The sequence below is a fragment of the Mesoplodon densirostris genome, chromosome X (genome assembly GCF_025265405.1).
Source record: "Mesoplodon densirostris isolate mMesDen1 chromosome X, mMesDen1 primary haplotype, whole genome shotgun sequence".
Taxonomy (NCBI): Eukaryota; Metazoa; Chordata; class Mammalia; order Artiodactyla; family Ziphiidae; genus Mesoplodon; species Mesoplodon densirostris.
In genome coordinates this window covers 125,258,157-125,281,514 of record NC_082681.1, presented here as the reverse complement: position 1 = coordinate 125,281,514, position 23,358 = coordinate 125,258,157, and the positions used below count along the sequence as shown (strand labels likewise).

Below are 23,358 nucleotides of genomic sequence, written 5' to 3'. Positions count from 1 at the left end.
ACGGGAGAGGCCACAACAGTGAGAAGCCCGTGTACCGCAAAAATAAATAAATAAATAAATAAATAAATAAATAAATAAATAAATAAATAAACTGCATGAGTGACATCTCACCAGCTTTGCTGTATTCTATTCATTAGAAGCAAGTCATAGGTCCCCTTCGCACTCACGGACAGAGGGTTACATGAAGGCGTGAACATCAAGAGATGACAGACATCTAGTGTCTGTCTACCACACGTGCCTTCCTCACTTCTTACAGGTATATCTCCTGAGAGCACTCCCCAATAAACCTTCTGCATTCCACTACCCCTCTTAGAGTTTGTATCCACTGGAGGCAGGGAAGTGAGTTAGAGACTACTGCCGGAACACCAACTATGGGTGATAGCAGTGGGAGACTGAGTTGCATATTTTCCTTCTATTAATACATGTATAATAATTATTATTAGAATTTAGAATGATACATGGCCTATCTGAAAGTAAAATCAAGTCTAAAAACTACAGTCTTCAAGCAGGGATACACACAACAAAAATAATTCATTTCTAGGACTGGAGAGGAGATTAAACATAGCATAAAAATTAGGCTTACTATGTTCCACAGTGTGAAAATAAATTACAGACTACAATCAATCACTTAACAAGAGATGATTAGCACTTTATTAAGTTAGCATAGATTGTACTTCTACAAACTGCAGAAATAATCAATGAATAGAGATGCCCTATTAGAGACTGATAGTCAGAAAATATATATAAGCAACTGTTGGTATGATAACAGGATCAAATTCCACCTTGTATATCAACACGCCCATTTTTATCCAACCCATTTACAGTAACTACTTGTTATTCTTGCTTATCTTGTCATATACAGAGTGATATAAATGATATTCAAAAAGGATCCATTTTCAATGATTTGGACACCATATTATAGGCATTCTCCACTGGAAGAATATTTTTTCTTAGGTCTTTAAAGTGTGATATATATATATACTGGCCTGACCTTATTGCTGGAAATGCTTAAATACTAATGCATTTTAAAATCAGTAACTACAAACGCCACATGACTACACTTACACACTGTGCTGTCAGAGAAATATTTTAGAATATTTTGGATAGTCAACAGCTTATTATTCCAAGGGTCTTCATGGGTATAATTCATTGCCTTTCAATTTCATGCACATTCAAAATTTCTTACAAAAGAAGAATGGTGAAACAAAATATATAATCTTCCCTCAATGAATTGTGATGTTCAGCAGTTGCACAGAAACAAGTGTTGAGTTTCAGGGGGAAACAAAACAGCAGCCGTTCAGAGGGGGGTGAGCCGCTCATCCTCTGTCACAAAGGCATCATTAACGTGCCCTCCCTTCATGTCCAGGGGATCGCAGGGGATGCCATTTTCAATTGTGATTGTGTTTTCCCATTTATCTTCAGTGTCTTCCATTTCAGATGGTCCTTTGTTCTTCCTAAATGCACATAAAAAGAATGACTGGGATCTAGGAAGAGAAAGGATGGTCTTCTGTACAAACATGGAGATCAGGAAAGGGAAGAGGAACCTTAGAATGATGGGGAAAATGGATGACATAGTGTATTTTCAAATAAATTTCAAAGATCATAGAGAGTTGATGAGGTGAAAAGATGCTATCAAGATCAGAAGTCTGCATGGATTATATATATATATGTATATGAATGAATATATATATTTATATGAATGAATGTTTGTATACACACACATATACATATGTACATTCACACACACAAATTGCATGAAGGAATGTGAGGAAAATATATGGTAAATTGGCAAGTTAAAAAATTTAGCTCTAGGAGAACTTTACAAAAATTGAATTTAAAAAAGTAATAAATTCCTCTCACAAGATTTGACAAATTAATGGTCTGCAAATGTTAGGCAAAAATCAGGTTGACATGAGATACCAAGAAGCAAACTCACGTTACTTTGCAGAAAGGATGTAACCATTGTAAACTGCAGGTATCATTCCTTGGATCTACTCATTACAAAATAGTTGTATTCATTTGTTAAGTCAGGTTTTTGGAACTCAGAACACATTTTACTAATTACAACTCATAGCTATAATCCCAGGTCATTCCAAAAAATTCTATTTAACAGGTAAATTTTTAAGTTGTTCATTCTCAGACCCTTTAAGGACCATGCTACCCCAATCCAAGTGGTAACCAGATCCTTAATCTTTCCCTGGAGTGTGGGAAAATGTAGCCTTGAATTCAAACATTCTTCCTGTCTTTTGTGAAAGGCCAAGGCACTGAGCCAGTTGTGCTTGATATCACAGAGGTAGGGGGAGAAAAGAGATGTGAGTACCTCTAGGCAATCAGAGGGCAGAAGAGTTTCCCTCAGGATTATCACAAGTTAGATGTTGGGGCACCATGGAGGCATGATGTTAGGCATGAGGCTCCCAGACTTGTCAAAGATTCTCTTGTCCCAGAAATCTGTAGAAACTCCAAAGAGGCAGACCTGAGTGGATCACATGGCTGGGATGGTGGACATTGCTGTGGTGACCAGGATGGACTGCCACCGCCATGGAAGTCCCTTAGAAACTCAGTGAATTTCTAGTGGGTGAGGAGGTGGTGAAGATGCCCCAAAGATGATCAAGGTAGAGTTTCCTATTAGTCCTACATGAGAGCTCATTTCAAAGTGCTTTAAAGAATATGGTGGAGGAAGGCAGAGAAAAGAAAGAGCTCTTGTTTACAAAAGAATGACAACCAATATAGAAGGTGCAACAGAAACAGAAAATCACCAAATAATAATAATTGATTCTGATGAGGCTCCTCAATGGATACTAAACCACTGAGTGGGAGCTGACTAAGGAATAGGATACTCACAGGGTCTCAGTGTAACACCCCTACAAGCAATGTACTAATTATAAAGAGACATTTGTTTTTTGTAAAGGGAGAAATTTGGTGAATATCACCAACAATGAGACAAACTGACAAGTGCCTCTAGATGTGATGCACCGAGAAGATATATTTTTTTAAAATAAAATTGTGTTCCGTGTTCCTGCCCTACCCCATCACCAAATTTTTTTGACCTGAATCTCTCAGGAGGAACTAATCAGACAACTCCAAATTAAAAGATATTTTGTAAAACAGCTGACAGCATAGAGTAGGCACTCAACTAATGTGCTTAGAGTTGGATGGACAGACATATGAGTAGGTGGCTAGCTAGTTAGACAGATAAATGGATGGATCAATGAATGTAGATCAATGACTGGTTGGCTGGATGATGAATTAATAGATGGAGGGATGAATGGGTGGATGGACGACTGGACGGTAGTTGGGTGATGGAACAAAGAACTGGATGGAAGAATGGATGGACTATGCTGTAGGCAAAGTTACTCAGACAGCAGCCCAAGGTAGATTTTGAATGGGATCTATCAGAAGAGAAAGACAGAGGGAAGGAAGGGAAGAAGGGAGGAAGGGAGGGAGGAAGGGAGGAAGGAAGGGAATGTACACATGTGATATTTCTTGTATTTATTGGATAGTTATTTTTTCAAAAGAATGGAGGAAAGTACTCATTTTCACACCTTAGGAATTAGGAGTAAGTACAGATTTTGCCAGGCTTCACTGATGGTTTATTAGATAATTTCAAATAGGTGGAGTTTATGAAGAGAAGTAAAGTAGCATTTCAATACTGTAGATCCCATTGTCATCACTTGAAAGTATTTTGCCATTATGCATGCCACTGTCAAATGTCAAAATGTATCACTACAGGCCCAATGCTGGGAGTGGAAGTCGGGGGGTTGTAGTCCCAGAGACCTAGGTAAGGACAGGCTGCTGTGTTTTCCCTTGCTCAGGGTGAAGATACTACACTGCCCATTCCAAGCATCAGCGGTCAACGATCAGTGCCAGTTGGAGTAGGCATACAATTTCCTGTGATGAGAAGGTCCTCCAGCCAGGTGAAACCACCTATCAGAGGACTAGAATTCTTTGGCCCCTCCTCCTGTAGACAGGGGTATCTCGTCACTTTCCACGTCATCCAGAAAGCAAAGACAACTGACATTCTATAACCATCGAACACATCACTTCCATTCATAGTATCCAACATTCATTCAATAACTATGTTTTGAGTGCCTACTATGTGTTGGAAGAGACACAATTCTTGCACTAAAGTGAAAAGAAAGGGCTCAATAAAAAAGAAAAACTCCAAATTTCACTCATCCTCCCCTCCTTTTCATGGATTATAAAAGAGAGGAGTGATGTTTCAGTAAGAATGACACCCTAGCGACAAATGCATATTTATAAATTATCATCAAAAATGCCTAGCTCATGCAATTTCTCCCCAAGTCACTCCTCATTGGGCTTGGAGTGAATAATAATTCTCCATAACAATAAATAGGTTTTTAACAGTCAAGTTTTACCCTGAAATTTGTGTATGTAAGTATGAAACTCATATTACAAAAATCCTTGTGGATGGAGCATTCTGAAGTAGGTGGCAATGCAACAGCAGTCTTAGAAGTAATGGTTGCCAGTGTTCATTTGCCAGTCTCTTCAGTTTAAAAAAATGTTTTTACAGAATTAGAAGAAAAATTGCAGAGAGCTAGACACTTGCAGATCATGGCAAAAAATCCTGCCTCCCCTCCCCCCGCCAACCACAAAGGAAAAATAATCCACCAGGCATCACAAGGAATGGGGAAGAACAAAAAAGGGAGATGCAGATGGATGAGGACAAGTTTCTCTTCTTTAGAAGAAGGATTTCTTAATCAAAAAGACTCTGAGCAAAATCGCTGTGGAAATTTATCAAAAGGAGAGCTGTGTCCATGACAAATTAGGTACATCTTATTCTTTTGTGACCTTAGATCTACTTGTTCACAGTCTTGGCATTGCCAGGCTTCACAAACTGCAGTGTCAGTAACTTGCTGGCTGGCGGACATGATAAGAAGCTCAAAGGTTGTCTAACAGTAATACAGCCCTTTGTCACATTGCATAGTGTGTCCTGTAATAAACTGAGTCACTGCCTGCACATTGCTCTAAGTATAATAAAACTTAACTATCTTTCTGGATCATTCTGATTTGATGTTCTGCTAAAAACATGAATTCTTTTTCCTGAAAAATAAAAATGAGTGTTAATGACTTCCACTGTTCCTGCATGTCAGGTGGTTCAAGAAGAGGATTAAAAAAAAAACCCGTGACTAAAACACCTGAAACTAGCTCTTAGAAGCCTTAGTGTGGCTATTTCTCATAAATCCAGAGAGAAGATGGGCAAAAGAGGGGACAAAAAAGTACAGGCATACCTCGGAGATACAGCAGGTTTGGTTCAACCGCAATAAAGCGAGCCACACTATACTGTAGTCTATTAAATGTGCAATAGCATTATGTCTAAAAAAAAATCACAGTACATACCTTAGTTTAAAAATATTTTGGAGATAAAAAATGCTAACCATCATCTGAGCCTTCAGCGAATTGTAACCTTTCTGTTAGTGGAGGGTCTTGCCTTGAGGGCTGCTGACTGATCAGGGTGGTGGCTGAAGGCTGGGTGGGTGTGGCAATTACTTAAAATTAGACAAAAGTGACGTTTGCTGCATTGATTGACTCTCTTTCATGAATGATTTCTCTGTATGTAACATGCAAGGCTGTTTGATAGCATTTTGCCCCCAGGAGAACTTCTTTCAAAATTGGAGTCAATCCTCTCAAACCCTACTGCTGCTTTATCAACTAAATTTATGTCATATTTTAAATCCCTGGTTGTCATTTCGACCATCTCCGCAGCATCTTCACTAGGAGTAGATTCCATCTCAAGAAACCACTTTTGGGGCTCATCCATAAGAAGCAACTCCTCATTTGTTAAGGTTTTGTCATGCGATTGCAACGATTCAGTCACATCTTCAGGCTCCACTTCTAGTTCTAGTTCTCTTGCTTTTTCCACCACATCTGCAGCTGCTTCCTCCACTTAAGACTTGAACCCCTCAAAGTCATCTGTGATGACTGGAATCAACTTCTCCCAAACTCCCGTGAACGTTGATATTTGGACCCCTTCCTATGAATCATGAATGTTCTTAATGGCATCTAGAATGGTGAATCCTTTCCAGAAGGTTTTTGACTGACTCTGCCCAGATCCACCAAAGGAATCACTATCTATGGTAGCTGTAGCTTTATGAAGTGTATTTCTTAAATAATACGACTTGAAAGTCTACATTACTCCTTGATTCATGGGCTGAGGAATGGATGTTGTGTTAGCAGGCATGAAAACAACATTAATCTTGTTATACATCTCCATCAGACCTCTTGAGTGACTAGGTGCATTGTCAATGGGCAGTAATATCTTAAAAGGAATCTTTTTCTGAGCAGTAGGTCTCAACAGTGGGCTTAAAATATCCAGTGAACCATGTTGTAAACAGATGTGCTGTCAACCAGGCTTTGTTATTCCATTTATAGAGCGCATGTAGAGTAGATTAAGCATAATTCCTAAGGGCCCTGGGATTTTCACAATGGTAAACAAGCACTGGCTTCAACTTTGAGTCACCAGCTGCATTAGCCCCTAACAAGAAAGTCAGCCTGTCCTTTGAAGCTTTGAAGCCAGGCATTGACTTCTCCTCTCTAGCTATGGAAGTCCTAGGGGGTATCTTCTTCCAATAGAAGGCTGTTTCATCTACACTGAAAATCTATTGTTTAGTGTAGCTACCATCATGAATTATCTCAGCTAGATCCTCTGGGTAACTTGCTGCAGCTTCTCCATCAGCACTTGCTGCGTCACCTGGCACTTTGATGTTATGGAGACGGCTTCTTTCCGCAAACCTCTTGAACCAGCCTCTGCTGGCTTCAGACTTTTCTTCTGCAGCTTCCTCACCTCTCTTAGCCTTCATAACATTGAATAGAATCAGGGCTTTGCCTGGATTAGGCTTTGGTTTAAGGGAATGTTGTGGCTGGTTTGATCTTCTATCCAGACCACTGAAACTTCCTCCACATCAGCAATAAAGCCGTTTCACTTTCTTAGCATTTGTGTGCTCACTGAATTAGCACTTTTTATTTCCTTCAAGAACTTTTCCCTTGCTCTCACAACCTGGCTAACTGTTTGGTGTAAGAGGCCCAGCTTTCAGCCTGTCTCAGCTTTCAACATGCCTTCCTCACTAAGCTTAATCATTTCTAGCTTTTGATTTAAAGTGAGAGACATGTGACTCTTCCTTTCACTTGAACACTCAGAAGCCACTGTAGGCTTATTAACTAGCCTGATTTCAATACTGTTGTGTCTCGGGGAATAGGGAGGCTTGAGGAGAGGGAGAGAGATGGGGAACATCCTGTTGGTGGAGCAGTCAGAACACTCAATATTCATCATTAAGTTTGCCATCTTATGTCCACGTGGTCTGTGGACCCCCCTCCAATTCCAATAGTTACATCAAAGATCACTGATCACAGATCACCATAACAAATATAATAATAATGAAAATGTTTGAAATATTGCAAGAATTACCAAAATGTGACACAGAGACACAAAGTGAGCCAATGCTGTTGGAAAAGTGGTGCTGACAGACTTGCTCAACGCAGGGTTGCCACAAAGCTTCAATTCGTAAAAAACACAGTATCTGTGAAGCACAATAAAGTGAAGCACGGTAAAGTGAGGTCTGCCTGGATCGGGTGGCCTACGTAGCTAGGGGGTGTTGAGGATCAGGGTTTGCTCAAGATAAAGCAGTGGCAGCTAAAAGCAGAAACAGTATTTTTGTCTCCCTTCAAACAAGATAGGGCTGAAAAGCCAAGGCCCAAGAACAGCCAGACAAACAACAAAGGACAGACAAATATGATTTCAAAACAGGACCGAGTTAATTACTGGGGAACTGGGACTGTCATCATCATCAGTATGGATGAGTCCTGGGGAAATGGCAGCACTGCTGGAAGGATTTTAGTGGGCGCTGCAGCACAGTGAGACTGGTGATGTGATAGCAAAAACAATAAGAATGAGTATCTATTACACGGCAGACTAAGTGCTTTGTACACATCATCTCACCTAATTCTTACTGCAATACTATGCAGATTTTATTATTATCCCTGTTTTTCAAAGGCAGGAGCTGAGACTCAAATATGTAGAGTAACTTGTCTTTCAGAATGGAATGAGACTAGTGAAAGGAGTAGACCTAGAACTCTATTTCATCTCCCCAGGCTTCGCTCAAAACACATATTTGATTCCTATTGAGTGTGTACATTTAAGAACAGCAAAGTAAAACAATTATTAGCTCTAACATTTCTGATTTCACTTACATTTCTATTTTCAAGACAATTTATTCACTTAACTGAGACTCTATAAGAATGTGAAGTTTCAGTATATGAAAATATTGGCTGACCCCAGCCCCTTGTGTGAAAAAAATTCATAGAAATCCAAATGCACTTCCCTTTACTATTGACCTTATGGGAAGGGAAATATAACCAGAAATAAACCAAGTGAATTTACTAGTGACTCTGCTCAACTGCTAGCATTAGCTAGGGCTCAATGTCCTGAGTCCTTGACCTGGCTTTGTTACAACTACAAGATTATCATCTCCTTATAGGCAAAGACCACCTATGTTATCTATGTACGTCTCTTCCATGATACATTCTAGAGCTCCTATCACATAATGGATAGTCAATAAAGGGATAAGATATTTTTACCTCTCTGGGCCTTAGCTTCTGGAGAGATGGATTCAGATCATTGTTTAAGATCCCTTCCTGGGGCTTCCCTGGTGGCGCAGTGGTTGAGAGTCCGCCTGCCAATGCAGGGGACACGGGTTCGTGCCCCGGTCCAGAAAGATCCCACATGCCGTGGAGCGGCTGTGCCCGTGAGCCATGGCTGCTGAGCCTGCGCGTCCGGAGCCTGTGCTCCACAACGGGAGAGGCCACAACAGTGAGAGGCCCGTGTACCACACACACAAAAAAAGATCCCTTCCTAAGACAATAACATTATAACAGTCTATTTATATGCAGGGGTCTTGAATCAATTCTACTATATACATACAAGTCTGAAATTGTGCTGTGCCTGTGACTCTTCTTTTATAGCACAAAGTGCCAGGTTACATAGAATTAGCACTTTGTAATTGCTTTTTGATGATGAAGCTTCTTTACATTGATATAGCACTCCCCAGTGTATGAAGCACTTATGTGTATTCTCCAATTTTGTCTTCCCATCATCATAACTATTTAAGAAAATATTATCCTCATTTTCCATATATGACTGGATCAAGGTCATTCAGCTAAAAAATGCCAGGGCATGAGACTGGAACCCAAAACCAGGAGTATTGATCCAGTGCTCTTTCAACTAAAACACACATCACATCATCGACTTCATCACCATTAGCATTATCACATCACCCCCACCATTACAGTGATCACTATCACCATCACCATCATCACCATTACCATAAAGCTGACCAGAGAGCTAAAATATCCACTTCCAGGCTGGGGCTAGACACCGATCTAGTACAGACATCACTGTCAAGTATATGCAGTTCTTCTTGGTTGTCTTCCCACATACCCAACTCCCTAATTGTTCCCCTAAAGAAAAAAAAAATCACTTTTCCAACTTTTTTCCTTCAACAAATCTCTCAATTCTGCAAACTGCTGTTCTTAACTAGATGGTAATAGAGAAGCAACCTCCTCGAATTATTTCCCGAAGAGGCGGCAGTTGTAATGGCATGTTGAAACTGGCTGGTACAGGCTTGCTAGAGGTGATTCAAACACTCAGAAATTTCAGACTGGATAGGAAGTCAGCAAATGCTACAAATCAGGGTATATATATTTTTTTACACAGCTGATTAGTCAGTCCACCACTATTATAGTAAACAGCAGGCCTAATAAGATCACTTGCCTTTTAAAATAGGTGTTTGACCTATCCTTCTCAAACCCTTCCAAAATACAGCAGAGGGAGGAACACTCCCAAACTCATTCTAAGAGGCCACCATCACCCTGATACCAAAACCAGACAAAGATGTCACAAAGAAAGAAAACTACAGGCCAATATCACTGATGAACATAGATTAAAAAATCCTCAACAAAATGCTAGCAAACAGAATCCAACAGCACATTAAAAGGTTCATACACCATGATCCAGTGGGGTTTATTCCAGAAATGCAAGGATTCTTCAATATACACAAATCAATCAACGTGATACACCATATTAACAAATTGAAGGAGAAAAACCATATGATCATCTCAATAGATACAGAGAAAGCTTTTGACAAAATTCAACACCCATTTATGATAAAAACCCTGCAGACAGTAGGCATAGAGGAACTTTCCTCAACATAATAAAGGCCATATATGACAAACACAGCCAACATCGTCCTCAATGGTGAAAAACTGAAACCATTTCCACTAAGATCAGGAAGAAGAGAAGGTTTTCCACTCTCACCACTCTTATTCAACATAGTTTTGGAAGTTATAGCCACAGCAATCAGAGAAGAAAAAGAAATAAAAGAAATCCAGGGCCTCCCTGGTGGCGCAAGTGGTTGAGAGTCCGCCTGCCGATGCAGGGGATACGGGTTCGTGCCCCGGTCTGGGAGGATCCCATATGCCGCGGAGCGGCTGGGCCTGTGAGCCATGGCCGCTGAGCCTGCGCATCCGGAGCCTGCGCGTCCGGAGCCTGTGCTCCGCGACGGGGGAGGCCACAACAGTGAGAGGCCCGCATACCGCAAAAAAAAAAAAAAAAAAAAAAGGAATCCAATTTGGAAAAGAAGAAGTAAAGCTGCCACTGTTTGCAGATGACATGATACTATACATAGAGAATCCTAAAGATGCTACCAGAAAACTACTAGAGCTGATCAATGAATTTGGTAAAGTAGCAGGATACAAAATTAATGCACAGAAATCTCTGGCATTCTTATACACTAATGATGAAAAATCTGAAACTGAAATTAAGAAAACACTCCCATTTACCATTGCAACAAAAAGAATAAAATATTTAGGAATAAGCCTACCTAAGGAGACAAAGACCTGTATGCAGAAAACTATAAGACACTGATGAAAGAAATTAAAGATGATACAAATAGATGGAGAGATATACCATGTTCTTGGACTGGAAGAATCAAGATTGTGAAAATGACTCTACTACCCAAAGCAATCTACAGATTCAATTCAATCCCTATCAGACTACCACTGGCATTTTTCACAGAACTAGAACAAAAGATTTCACAATTTGTATGGAAACACAAAAGACCCTGAATAGCCAAAGCAATCTTTAGAACGAAAAATGGAACTGGAGGAATCAGGCTCCCTGACTTCAGACTATACTACAAAGCTACAGTAATCAAGACAGTATGGTACTGGCACAAAAACAGAAATATAGATCAATGGAACAGGATAGAAAGCCCAGAGATAAACCCACGCACCTATGGTCACCTTATCTTTGATAAAGGAGGCAAGAACATACAATGGAGAAAAGACAGCCTCTTCAAAAAGTGGTGCTGGGAAAACTGGACAGCTACATGTAAAAGAATGAAATTAGAACACTCCCTAACACCATACACAAAAATAAACTCAAAATGGATTAAAGACCTAAATGTAAGGCCAGACACTATCAAACTCTTAGAGGAAAACATAGGCAGAACAGTGTATGACATAAATCACAGCAAGATCCTTTTTGACCCACCTCCTAGAGAAATGGAAATAAAAACAAAAATAAACAAATGGCACCTAATGAAACTTAAAAGCTTTTGCACAGCAAAGGAAACCATAAACAAGACCAAAAGACAACCCTCAGAATGGGAGAAAATATTTCCAAATGAAGCAACTGACAAAGGATTAATCTCCAAAATTTACAAGCAGCTCATGCAGCTCAATATCAAAAAAAACCAACAACCCAATCCAAAAATGGGCAGAAGACCTAAATAGATATTTCTCCAAAGAAGATATACAGATTGCCAACAAACACATGAAAGAATGCTCAACATCATTAATCATTAGAGAAATGCAAATGAAAACTACAATGAGATATCATCTCATACCGGTCAGAATGGCCATCATCACAAAATCTAGAAACAATAAATGCTGGAGAGGGTGTGGAGAAAAGGGAACCCTCTTGCACTGTTGGTGGGAATGTAAATTGATACAGCCACTATGGAGAAGAGTATGGAGGTTTCTTAAAAAACTACAAATAGAATTACCACACGACCCAGCAATCCCACTACTGGGCATATACCCTGAGAAAACCATAATTCAAAAAGAGTCATGTACCGGGCTTCCCTGGTGGCGCGGTGGTTGAGAGTCCGCCTGCCAATGCAGAGGACGCAGGTTCGTGCCCCAGTCCAGGAGGATCCCACATGCCACGGAGCGGCTAGGCCCGTGAGCCATGGCCGCTGAGCCTGCGCGTCCGGAGCCTGTGCTCCGCAACAGGAGAGGCCACAGCAGTGAGAGGCCCGCATACCACAAAAAAAAAAAAAAAAAAAGAGTCATGTACCAAAATGTTCATTGCAGCTCTATTTACAGTAGCAAGGACATGGAAGCAACCTAAGTGTCCATCAACAGATGAATGGATAAAGAAGATGTGGCACATATATACAATGAAATATTACTCAGCCATAAAAAGAAACAAAATTGAGTTATTTATGGTGAGGTGGATGGACCTAGAGTCTGTCATACAGAGCGAAGTAAGTCAGAAAGAGAAAAACAAAACCGTATGCTAACACATATATATGGAATCTAAGGAAAAAATAAAAAGAAGGTCATGAAGAACCTAGGGGTAAGACGGGAATAAAGACACAGACCTACTAGAGCATGGACTTGAGGATATGGGGAGGGGGAGGGGAGGCTGTGACGAGGTGAGAGAGTGGCATGGACATATATACACTACCAAGCATAAAGTGGATAGCTAGTGGGAAGCAGCCGCGTAGCACAGGGAGATCAGCTAGGTGGTTTGTGACCGCCTAGAGGGGTGGGATAGGGAGGGTGATGGAGGAGGGAAGAGATATGGGAACATGTGTATATGTATAACTGATTCACCTTGTTATAAAGCAGAAACTGACACACCATTGTAAAGCAATTATACTCCAATAAAGATGTTAAAAAAAAAAGAAATGAAGAGTGGGAAAGACTTCTGATGCAATGGAGACTTAATAAAGATTTGATTTTGAATCAATTAAAAAAAATGGGACCTAATGAAACTTCAAAGCTTTTGCACAGCAAAGGAAACCATAAACAAGACCAAAAGACAACCCTCAGAATGGGAGAAAATATTTGCAAATGAAACAACTGACAAAGGATTAATCTCCAAAATTTACAAGCAGCTCATGCAGCTCAATATCAAAAAAAACAACAACCCAATACAAAAATGGGCAGAAGACCTAAATAGACATTTCTCCAAAGAAGATATACAGACTGCCAACAAACACATGAAAGAATGCTCAACATCATTAATCATTAGAGAAATACAAATGAAAACTACAATGAGGTATCTATCATCTCACACCGGTCAGAAAGGCCATCATCAAAAAATCTAGAAACAATAAATGCTGGAGAGGGTGTGGAGAAAAGGGAACCCTCTTGCACTGTTGGTGGGAATGTAAACTGATGCAGCCACTATGGAGAACAGTATGGAGGTTCCTTAAAAAACAACAAATAGAACGACCATACGACCCAGCAATCCCACTACTGGGCATATACCCTAAGAAAACCATAATTCAAAAAGAGTCATGTACCAGTATGTTCATTGCAGCTCTATTTACAATAGCCAGGACATGGAAGCAACCTAAGTGTCCATCAACAGATGAATGGATAAAGAAGATGTGGCACATATATATAATGGAATATTACTCAGCCATAAAAAGAAATGAAATAGAGTTATTTGTTTTTTGTTTTTTTTTTTTTTTTTTTTGCATTACGCGGGCCTCTCACTGCCACGGCCTCTCCCGTTGCGGAGCACAGGCTCCGGACGCGCAGGCCCAGCAGCCATGGCTCACGGGCCCAGTCGCTCCGCGGCATGTGGGATCTTCCCGGACTGGGGCACGAACCCGCGTCCCCTGCATCGGCAGGCGGACTCTCAACCACTGCGCCACCAGGGAAGCCCGAAATAGAGTTATCTGTAGTGAGGTGGATGGACCTAGAGTTTGTCAAACAGAGTGAAGTCAGTCAGAAAGAGAAAAACAAATACCGTATGCCAACACATATATATGGAATCTAAGAAAAAAAAAAAGGTCATGAAGAACCTAGGGGTAAGACAGGAATAAAGACACAGACCTACTAGAGCATGGACTTGAGGATATGGGGAGGGGGAAAAGCTGGGACAAAGTGAGAGAGTGGCATGGACATATATACACTACCAAACGTAAAATAGATAGCTAGTAGGAAGCAGCCGCATAGCACAGGGAGATCAGCTCGGTGCTTTGTGACCACCTAGAGGGGTGGGATAGGGAGGGTGGGAGGGAGGGAGACACAAGAGGGAAGAGATATGGGAACATATGTATGTGTATAACTGATTCACTTTGTTATAAAGCAGAAACTAACACACCATTGTAAAGCAATTATACTCCAATAAAGATGTAAAAAAAAAAAAAAAAAACCAACTCTACCTGAGATTTGAGCCCATGGTCAAGACCATATTCTCCAAAGACCATCTCCAAGCTTGCTTGATCCTTAGGAGTGGGGCTAATTTGTGGGAGAAAATGTCTAGGCACCATGTCAGAATAAATTTCTTAAAATCATGCGGTTGGAATGGCATTGCTGGACCTCATTCGTAGTTATATTGGTTGAGGATATAGTCAAATATATACTGATAGGGCTTCCCTGGTGGCGCAGTGGTTGAGAATCTGCCTGCCAATGCAGGGGACACGGGTTTGAGCCCTGGTCTGGGAAGATCCCACATGCCGCGGAGCAACTAGCCCCGTGAGCCACAAATACTGAGCCTGCCCGTCTGGAGCCTGTGCTCCGCAACGAGAGGCCTCGATAGTGACAGGCCTGCACACCGCGATGAGGAGTGGCCCCCACTTGCCGCAACTAGAGAAAGCCCTCACACAGAAACGAAGAGCCAACACAGCCATGAATGAATAAATAAATAAATAAAAAAAAAATATATATATATATATATATACTGATAAACTTCCATCGTCAAATAAAATAAAATATTTATGAAAAAAATAAAATAAAATAGGTGTTTGTTAACTAGTAAAATCTCAAGCAATAAGCCATTGAACTGGAAAATTTTCTGCAGTATGGTGGCCATATCTGGATGGAAAAGAGAGCTTTTTCTAGCATCCCTTAATCACAGAATTGGGTTAAGCTCATCTTGGATAATAATAATTACTGTTTATTTAGTACATACTATAACCTAGGTACTTTATACACATTTTCTCACCCAATCCTCATTTAAGTCTTATGAGACATTATCTCCCTATAACAGATGAAGAAACAGACCCACAGAAATTACATTACGCAACCAAGGTCACTCAGCTAAAGGGTATAACTAGTATTTGAGTTCACCTAGTTTGGGCCCCCAGTGACTGCATACTTTCCACCCAGTGGTTCTGAACAGTCAATGGAATGCTGTTATTGACACAGCTAACAGAATAGTTAAAGCTTTACTTGAGAAATTTCTTCAGTAGTAAGTATAAAGATGCACATGTCTTAGATGACAATGGCACTCTTCTCTGCAGAAGCAGAATGGTGATTCAGATGACCCTGTGGTCCCTCCTGGTCTTCTAGGTTTAAGATTTTGTATCACACAAACTATGTTCATTATTACCTAATGTATGAATTGGATTCTTGAACAAATCTTTGTCTTCCTCAACACTAAAGACTTTCAGGGGCAACTCCTATTTTTTCCACAATTAGAAAAGGCTTTCATCACAATGATCAAGGCTCTCCCCACTTCGAACTGCACCCTCTCCCCACCTTTGAAGCCATACTTGGCCCAAGAAAAACCCACCAAATTTTTTCCGTATCAAATGGAAAACCAACAAATCAATTTCTCTTCAGAAGACTGTCATAACTGTCCTGACTCTATTTGCTAATTATTGATGCTCTCCAGGTGGACACAGGAGATTTGTCCATCTGTTTCCTGGTTTGAACATGAACTAAATTTGTGAAGGCGAGGTTGTGACAACAGCCTCCCTTCTCCTGGGCAACAGATTATGATGCTACACACTCAGCTATTATATTACTGCAGAATCTGCTCAGAAGGAAGAGATAGCTGATCCCAGCACTAACGAGCTGAAAGACCAGCAACTGGCAGGATAAGAAAATAATAGTAACAGCTAACAGCAGTAGTGCCAGGCACTACTTCAAGAACTCTATTAACTCTTTTGATCCCAGCAAATTAATTCTTTCGAATATACCTCACTGTCACTCGAGCAACGTTATCTATGCACAGACAGTAAAGAAAAGTTTAACCAACTTGACTCTAGCACCACAAACCATATCCTCTTGAGCTTGGTTTCCCTGACTCATTGCCTGTATTTCCTGATATCCATACAGTTAATGGATTACATACAAGAGCAGAGTATAGGCAATAAATACTTTGAATCCAAGCAGTCTATCTCCAGAGCCCATTCTTCTACCTCCTTCACCATATTGTACTAGTGAGGAAATTGGGAACCAAGGAGATGGCGTGAATTCACAAAGGTTACAATTGTTGGAAACCATAGAATCCTAGCATTTCAGGATTAATATAAAGCTTAAAACTATTAAACATAGGTATTCAAATACTGCAAGAGAATATTTCTTAATATTCTGAAAAACAAAACAAAACAGATTAATAATTTGTACCAAGCCTCTCAGCATTATGTGTCATGCCAAGAGCAAGAAAAGCAAGCAAGTACAACTTGATCTTAATCTTCGAGCTTAATTTGGGCACTACACATAAATCACATTTATTCCGTAGCATTTCACATACCATTTGTGAAAAAAATTATAAAGCCCCAAATTTAAAATGATTACCTTCTGCTAATAACCAGGGTGAACCATATGGAAAGTAGAAAGTCTCAGGAGAAACATTTAGTCAAACACACACTTGGCCAAACACAACCTGCATGTCCCGTGTGGGCATCAACCCTTTTGAAAACCAATGTGTGTGCCTGTGATTCCCACTTACCAGAATTCCTCTTCCTTGGTATCAGAAGGGAAGGTTTAGAAGCATGAGAGTGTCTACTGAAGAGCTGAGGACTCTCTCCACTTCCCCTCTGGATCAGAGGTGCTTGTAAACAAAATTATTTTCTCCTTTCATTGTCCTAAGAAGTCTTGTCTCCTCTCTACCTAAATAACTCTCCCACTGATCTGAAATTCTCTAAAACCAATAATTTAGACAGCAAACTTTGCATGTGCCCCAGAATCCAGCTAAATGAACTCCAGGAGTGGGAATCTAAATGTAAGTACTTAAATTGGAAGCTCTGAAACTAAGTGAATTAGAATAGCCTAGATATTCATTAAAACATATTTTCTTCAATTGTACATCAACTAAACTTCAATTAAAAGAATGCACCTCCTTCAGACAATCGACTTTAGTGGGTCTGTGGTAGGGCAAAGGAACCTATATTTTAAACAACCGTTCCAGGCAATTCTGATGCAGGAAGTTGATTCAAAGGCCACTGTGAAGAACACGGGTCTATATAAATCATAGGCACTAGAGGGAAGAGCATCCATCAAAGGGAGGGAATATAAAACATCGCAAAAGTGTGTAGTACAAGATGGCGGCTGCAGGCACTGGAAGAGGCAGGCCAAGGTGAGGAGGCATGAAAAGGACTATGGAAGTACTAGTCTTTGGAGGTGGATGACTAGCAAAGATTAACTCTGCCTACCCAAAAAGTCTGCTTAGCTCTGTATATCCAGCTTACAAAATCATAACCCAGATATTAAAACCAACTCTAGATATAAAACATTAACATGGTGTAGAATAGAAAGAAAGATAGTAATGGAAGGACTCATAGTTAACTAAGGGACATGGACTCCAAAAAGTCTCCAAAAACAAGAGCATAAGTGATATTTTGAAAAATCACCAATTTTTTCAGTTTCAGATATAACGCATTTTCTTCAGCTAGGGGAAAATCCTCTCCTTGTTTTTCCAAGTCATGAGTAAACAAGAAAATGTTCTTTAAATCACTCCCTTTAAATATCTTACCTTCTATGTTGCCGGATTCCTGACAAAATCAATAGCATGGTTGCCACTATGACGATGCAAAATATCACACCAAATATAATAATCCAGATGGGCACAGATGGGTCAGTAGGTGGTGCAAGAGTGGAAGGAATTCTTAAAAATTCCAGAGTCTGGTCATTCAAAAAGAAGGCATTGTTGATCCGGTTCCTATTCATTCTAAAATACAATGATGATTAAAAACAAACAAAACAAGACAGAAGAAACATTAGAAACAGAAGGTATAACCCTATCTCCCCATGATATAATTATCTCTATAAACAGAGCATCCCCCTAGCAGGAGACTTCAGGTTGAACAGACAGTTTGATGAGGACAATCATGCTGTGGCTTTCTGTCTATAAGTGGCAGTGCTGGTTGCCAGAAAGATGCTTCTCTATGTACTACTGCCCTCCATTGTTGATAATGTCCTAGAAGTAACTGGAAGTCTTGAGCTTTGAGCTCTGCCCACCATGTTTTATTTCCTGAGAGGCAGCATTTAGATTAGAATGACAGAACTCTATTTAAGGTGCCTTACATAAATACCAACAGCCTGAAAAGATAAAATAATATGCAAAAAGTGAGTGATAAATATGAGAAGAAAAAACAAAACCAGCAGCAGAAAAGAGAACACGAAGCCAGGAGCAGCTGCAAATCCATCAATTTGATCTTTTTTTCCATTCAATTCAACAAACATTTGCTGGAAACTTACTAAGTACCAGATCCTGTGCTAGGTGCTGGAGATACAAAATGAAATAAAAATACCCAAGGAGCTTACAGTCTAGAAGAATGGCCCATCAGTCCCTCCACAATCACAGTGCAAGAGGTAAATATGGGCACAGTGAGAGCACAGCAGAGGGTAAATACATCATAGTAAAGTGTCACAGCTGCTTTCCTAAGAAGGAAACTTTTGAGCTGTGCTTTGAGGGACAAGTAGGAGTTCTTTAGACCAAAGTGTGCAGTGAGCATAGGAATTGGAGACATGGTATGTAGTATGATTTGTTGCGTCAGCTGCAAGTAGTTCCATGTGACTAAAGTAAATGGTGCTTTAGGAGTCCAAAAGTCTAGAAAAATATGAAGGTAAATGCATTACTTTTCCCAGGGAAAATCTGTATTTTTGGTGGTAGTGGCACTTTGGGAGGGGTTGGTGGCAGTTAGGGAGGGGTTAGTAGCAAAAACTTATTTGACTGAAACTAAATTTCTAACTGGAATTTGCAAATTAGATGAGGAGATTTCTTGGAGATACTGTGTGGCCTTTACTGAATTCACACTAGACAAGCTGACTTCAACAACCTCCAGAGCAGCACTGAAACCAGAATATAATGTGAACCTTACGTGCGATGTCAAATTTTCTAGGAGCTGCGTTTAAAAAAAAAAGTAAATAGTAACAGGGAAAATTAATTTTAATAACATATATTTTGGGACTTCCCCGGTGGTCCAGTGGTTACGACTCTGAGCTCCCAATGCAGGGAACCCAGGTTCGATCCCTGGTCAGGGAACTAGATCCCACATGCCGCAACTAAGAGTTCGCATGCCGCAACTAAAGATCCCACATGCCACAACTAAAGCTCCCCTGTGCCGCAACTAAGACCCAGCAAGCCAAATAAATATTTTAAAATATATATATATATTTTGCCCAGTATATCCAAGAAATTATAATTTCAACATGTAATCAATTTTAAGTTGGTTCACATTTTATTTTGTGCTAAGTCGCTGAAATTTGGTGTGTACTTTACACTTAGAGCATATCTAATCTTGGACTAACTACATTTCAAGTGCTTGAGAGCCACATGTGGCTGGTGACTACTGACCCTGAACCTGAGAGTAAAAGCTGGAAAATCTCTGCAGACCAGCACCAGGGTATCAGGAAAGACCTCCTTTAGCAAATGAAAATCTATGGGGAGGCATGATTATTCATAAATGTGAAGGAGAATCCCAGCCAGGAAATCTGCAGCAGGGGATAATTTCAATGCAAATATTTTTTTTTTTTTTTTTGCGGTACGCGGGCCTCTCACTGTTGTGGCCTGTCCTGTTGCAGAGCACAGGCTCCGGACGCGCAGGCTCAGCGGCCATGGCTCACGGGCCTAGCCGCTCCGCGGCCTGTGGGATCCTCCCGGACCAGGGCACGAACGAACCCGTGTCCCCTGCATCAGCAGGCGGACTCTCAACCACTGCGCCACCAGGGAAGCCCTCAATGCAATTTTTATCAAACTATGGAATGTTTTTTTTTTTGTAACCTAATTTTGCTAACACGGTAACACAAACCTTCCCACAAAATAATGAACCCCACTACCAAGGTATAACAGAGTAAAGTGAAAAGTTGCTCTGTATTCTCATTCTGTCTACCTGGTTGGTTAGCACTCAGGCTGATAAGAAGTTCTAGTTTAGTACAAACTATACCTCCATCTACCACTGAAATCCCCAAGAGGCGTCAATCACCATGGATATCTTCTAGCCAAGACTGGTCTTGAATAAGGCCAGGCCCTCAAAACAGATCAAAAGCAGACATCTTAGAACTGGTCTGTCATCCCCTCGCCTAATTCCATAGGTGTGGATACTCTAGCAGACCGGGAGAAAAAAATATCCCTGCATGTGCTGACAGCATGCCTGCGTTCAGGTCGTCACTGTTTATTTTTCTAGGTGAACTGAGCAAACCAATTAATCTCCCTGAGCCTCAATTTCCTCATTTATAAAGCAGGGATAATAATAATAGCTCACAAATGATTGGTGTTGATACTAAATGCCACAGATGCATCAGCACATGCCTTGTGAACTAGAAAATATTATGCAAGCATTAGGCGGAACTAGCATTGTTTTGCCCAACCACATAGGTTCTTCAGCCTTGAAATTCCTACTACCTGCCTTCTAGGTACCATCTCCTTTCTCTTCACTCTATCCTTCCCTCTTGGTATTGTTTCCTTTATTTTCATACAATCCTGATGAGCCCTATCCATTCCCGGACATAAATTCCCATTCTATTGGCCATCCTCACCCCCTCAATAGCCCTTCCTACTAGGGCCTTTGAAACAGACATTTTGTTGTGAACATACTCATCTAGATCTTCGACCTTCACCCTAAACACTCACTCCTCCGCCTCACATTAACTGAAGCCTGGTTTAACCACAGTGCCTTCATTTTCCTTGTAGCCCTCCCTCATCACAGGGCTTGAATAAAATCCCTTTTCTCATGAAATACAATATTCCTATTTCTTAATCCCTAAGTAGTGGCTCTTAGCAGTATTCTTACTGGCAAAAGTGCAGAAACAATTTAGCTCAAACCTTCTTGTTAGGGCTTCACTGGTGGCGCAGTGGTTAAGAATCTGCCTGCCAATGCAGGGGACACGGGTTCGAGCCCTGGTCTGGGAAGATCCCACATACCGTGGAACAACTAAGCCTGTGTGCCACAGCTACTGAGCCTGCGCTCTAGAGCCCGCGAGCCACCACTACTGAAGCCCATGCGCCACAACTACTGAGCCCGCGCTCTAGAGCCCACGAGCCACAACTACTGAAGCCTGTGTGCCTAGAGCCCGTGCTCCGCAACAAGAGAAGCCACCGCAATAAGAGGCCCACTCACTGCAACAAAGAGCAGCCCCCGCTCGCCACAACTAGAGAAAGCCTGCGCACAGCAACGAAGACCCAATGAAGCCAAAATAAATAAATAAATTTATTTATTTATTAAAAAAACAAAAGGAAACCTTGTTAAATCATTTCCCATGGGTATAGAGCCTCAGTGCCTTTGCTTCAGCAAAGGAAACAGATGATTATTCACACAAAAACATTTGGCATTTGATTATACACTATCTTAAACATTAATATTTTACAAAGAGCAGATGGATTCTTTCACTAGATATTTCTCTTTGGTAACGAGAAAAACATGCATTTCAGTAACTTGTAGATAAATCCTTTGTAAGAAGAGTGAACTTTGTTTCATTCTTTTTCAGGAAATAGTTTATTTTGTGAACTCATTCTTCCAATATACCTTTGCCCAACACCAATCATGTGTGGGATTTGAAGTTTTGACACACATAAAGTACACACTAATTGAAATAAAAACAAATTGCTTCCTCTGCTTCTGTGCAGAAAAGGATACATTTCACTTCTGAAAGTTTGTTATAATCCCAAGGAGAGGAGGAGGGGAACTGTCAGGAAAAAATGGGTAAAACTTCAAATGGGTGAAAAATATGACTGAGTGTCCTGCAAGTCTACCTTTCTGGACAATTTTCACCTTTTATTGTTTTTGAGTTATTTTGCATATCTGTAAGTTGGAGAAAACTGATAAAATGTAAATGATTCTTGTCCACAGAAAATCAAGGTGAACTGTGTCTGGTGGAACACTGCCAATGGATAGACTAGTGTATCTTTTAATAAATAAACATCATCATTCTTCAATTCCTGCATTTGCATGCTGCCTTGAAGTCTCCTTTAAACTGGTTTTAACATCTTACTAGTTCCCTCATTAACTAATAAGATAATAAAATCTTTGATAGCATTTATTTTTAATTTGTATGAAAGTCGTGCTTTTACCTTTTTTTCAAAAAATTATCTTGTAAAGGTAAAGACTTTCACTTTGCTGTACAGTAGAAACTAACACAACATTGTAAAGCAACTATACTCCCATAAAAAAAAAAACACCTAAGCATTCGGGCTCGAGAAGGCATATGATGAACCATCACACAAGAGTGCCGTACAAGGTGTTCTTGCCAAAAGAAGACAGTACTAAACCTTCTTAGCTAATGTTTAAACCAGGGCTTCTCAGCCACAGCACAATGCATATTTGGGGATGAACAGTTCTTTGTTGTGAAGTGCTATCCTGAGCACAGGAGGATGTTAACTGGCGTCCCTAACTTCTGCCTACTCCGTCACCAGCACTGTACAACAACAATGTCTCCAGACATTGTCTAATGTCTCCTTGGAGGCAAAACCGCCCCTGGATGAGAACCACTGATCTACACTAATCTCTGTTCCAAAATAACGAAATGAAACCTTTGGCATCTTAATAAATAAATCACTGTGAACCAGAGAGAGAAGTCTTCAAAATCTATAAAAACAGCTGAATTAATCAATAACTTGATTTACCAGTGGAAGGCATATTTAGCAGTGATTACCTTATGGCTGACTGTACCTCAACAGCAGGAAGGGTGTGATTCCTTGAAGGATCGGTAACCACAAACCAGAATGACACCCGCTGGGTTACATTGCAAAGTAGGACGTGGGAAATTCTGCAGATGATGAGAAGAAAAAAAGTACATTATGAGCGAATAATACCAAATTGCATTAGATATTCCACTCTGGTGTTATTACCGTCTTAAGAGGTGAAGAAATGTCTTACT

General features: G+C 40.4%; 1 protein-coding gene across 1 annotated transcript in view; it reads right to left on the bottom strand.

The window, feature by feature from the left end:
• Positions 1–667: 667 nt before the first annotated feature.
• CLTRN (collectrin, amino acid transport regulator) overlaps positions 668–23,358 on the bottom strand; it is a 48,214-nt gene continuing 25,523 nt past the window's right edge. Inside the window, exons 6-8 of the mRNA XM_060086565.1 lie at positions 23,134–23,247; positions 18,017–18,211; positions 668–1,454 (exon numbers count right to left, since the gene is read on the bottom strand). Coding sequence (XP_059942548.1) covers positions 1,298–1,454; positions 18,017–18,211; positions 23,134–23,247 — 466 coding nt within the window. The 3' untranslated portion in view covers positions 668–1,297. The remainder of the gene's footprint in view (positions 1,455–18,016; positions 18,212–23,133; positions 23,248–23,358) is intronic.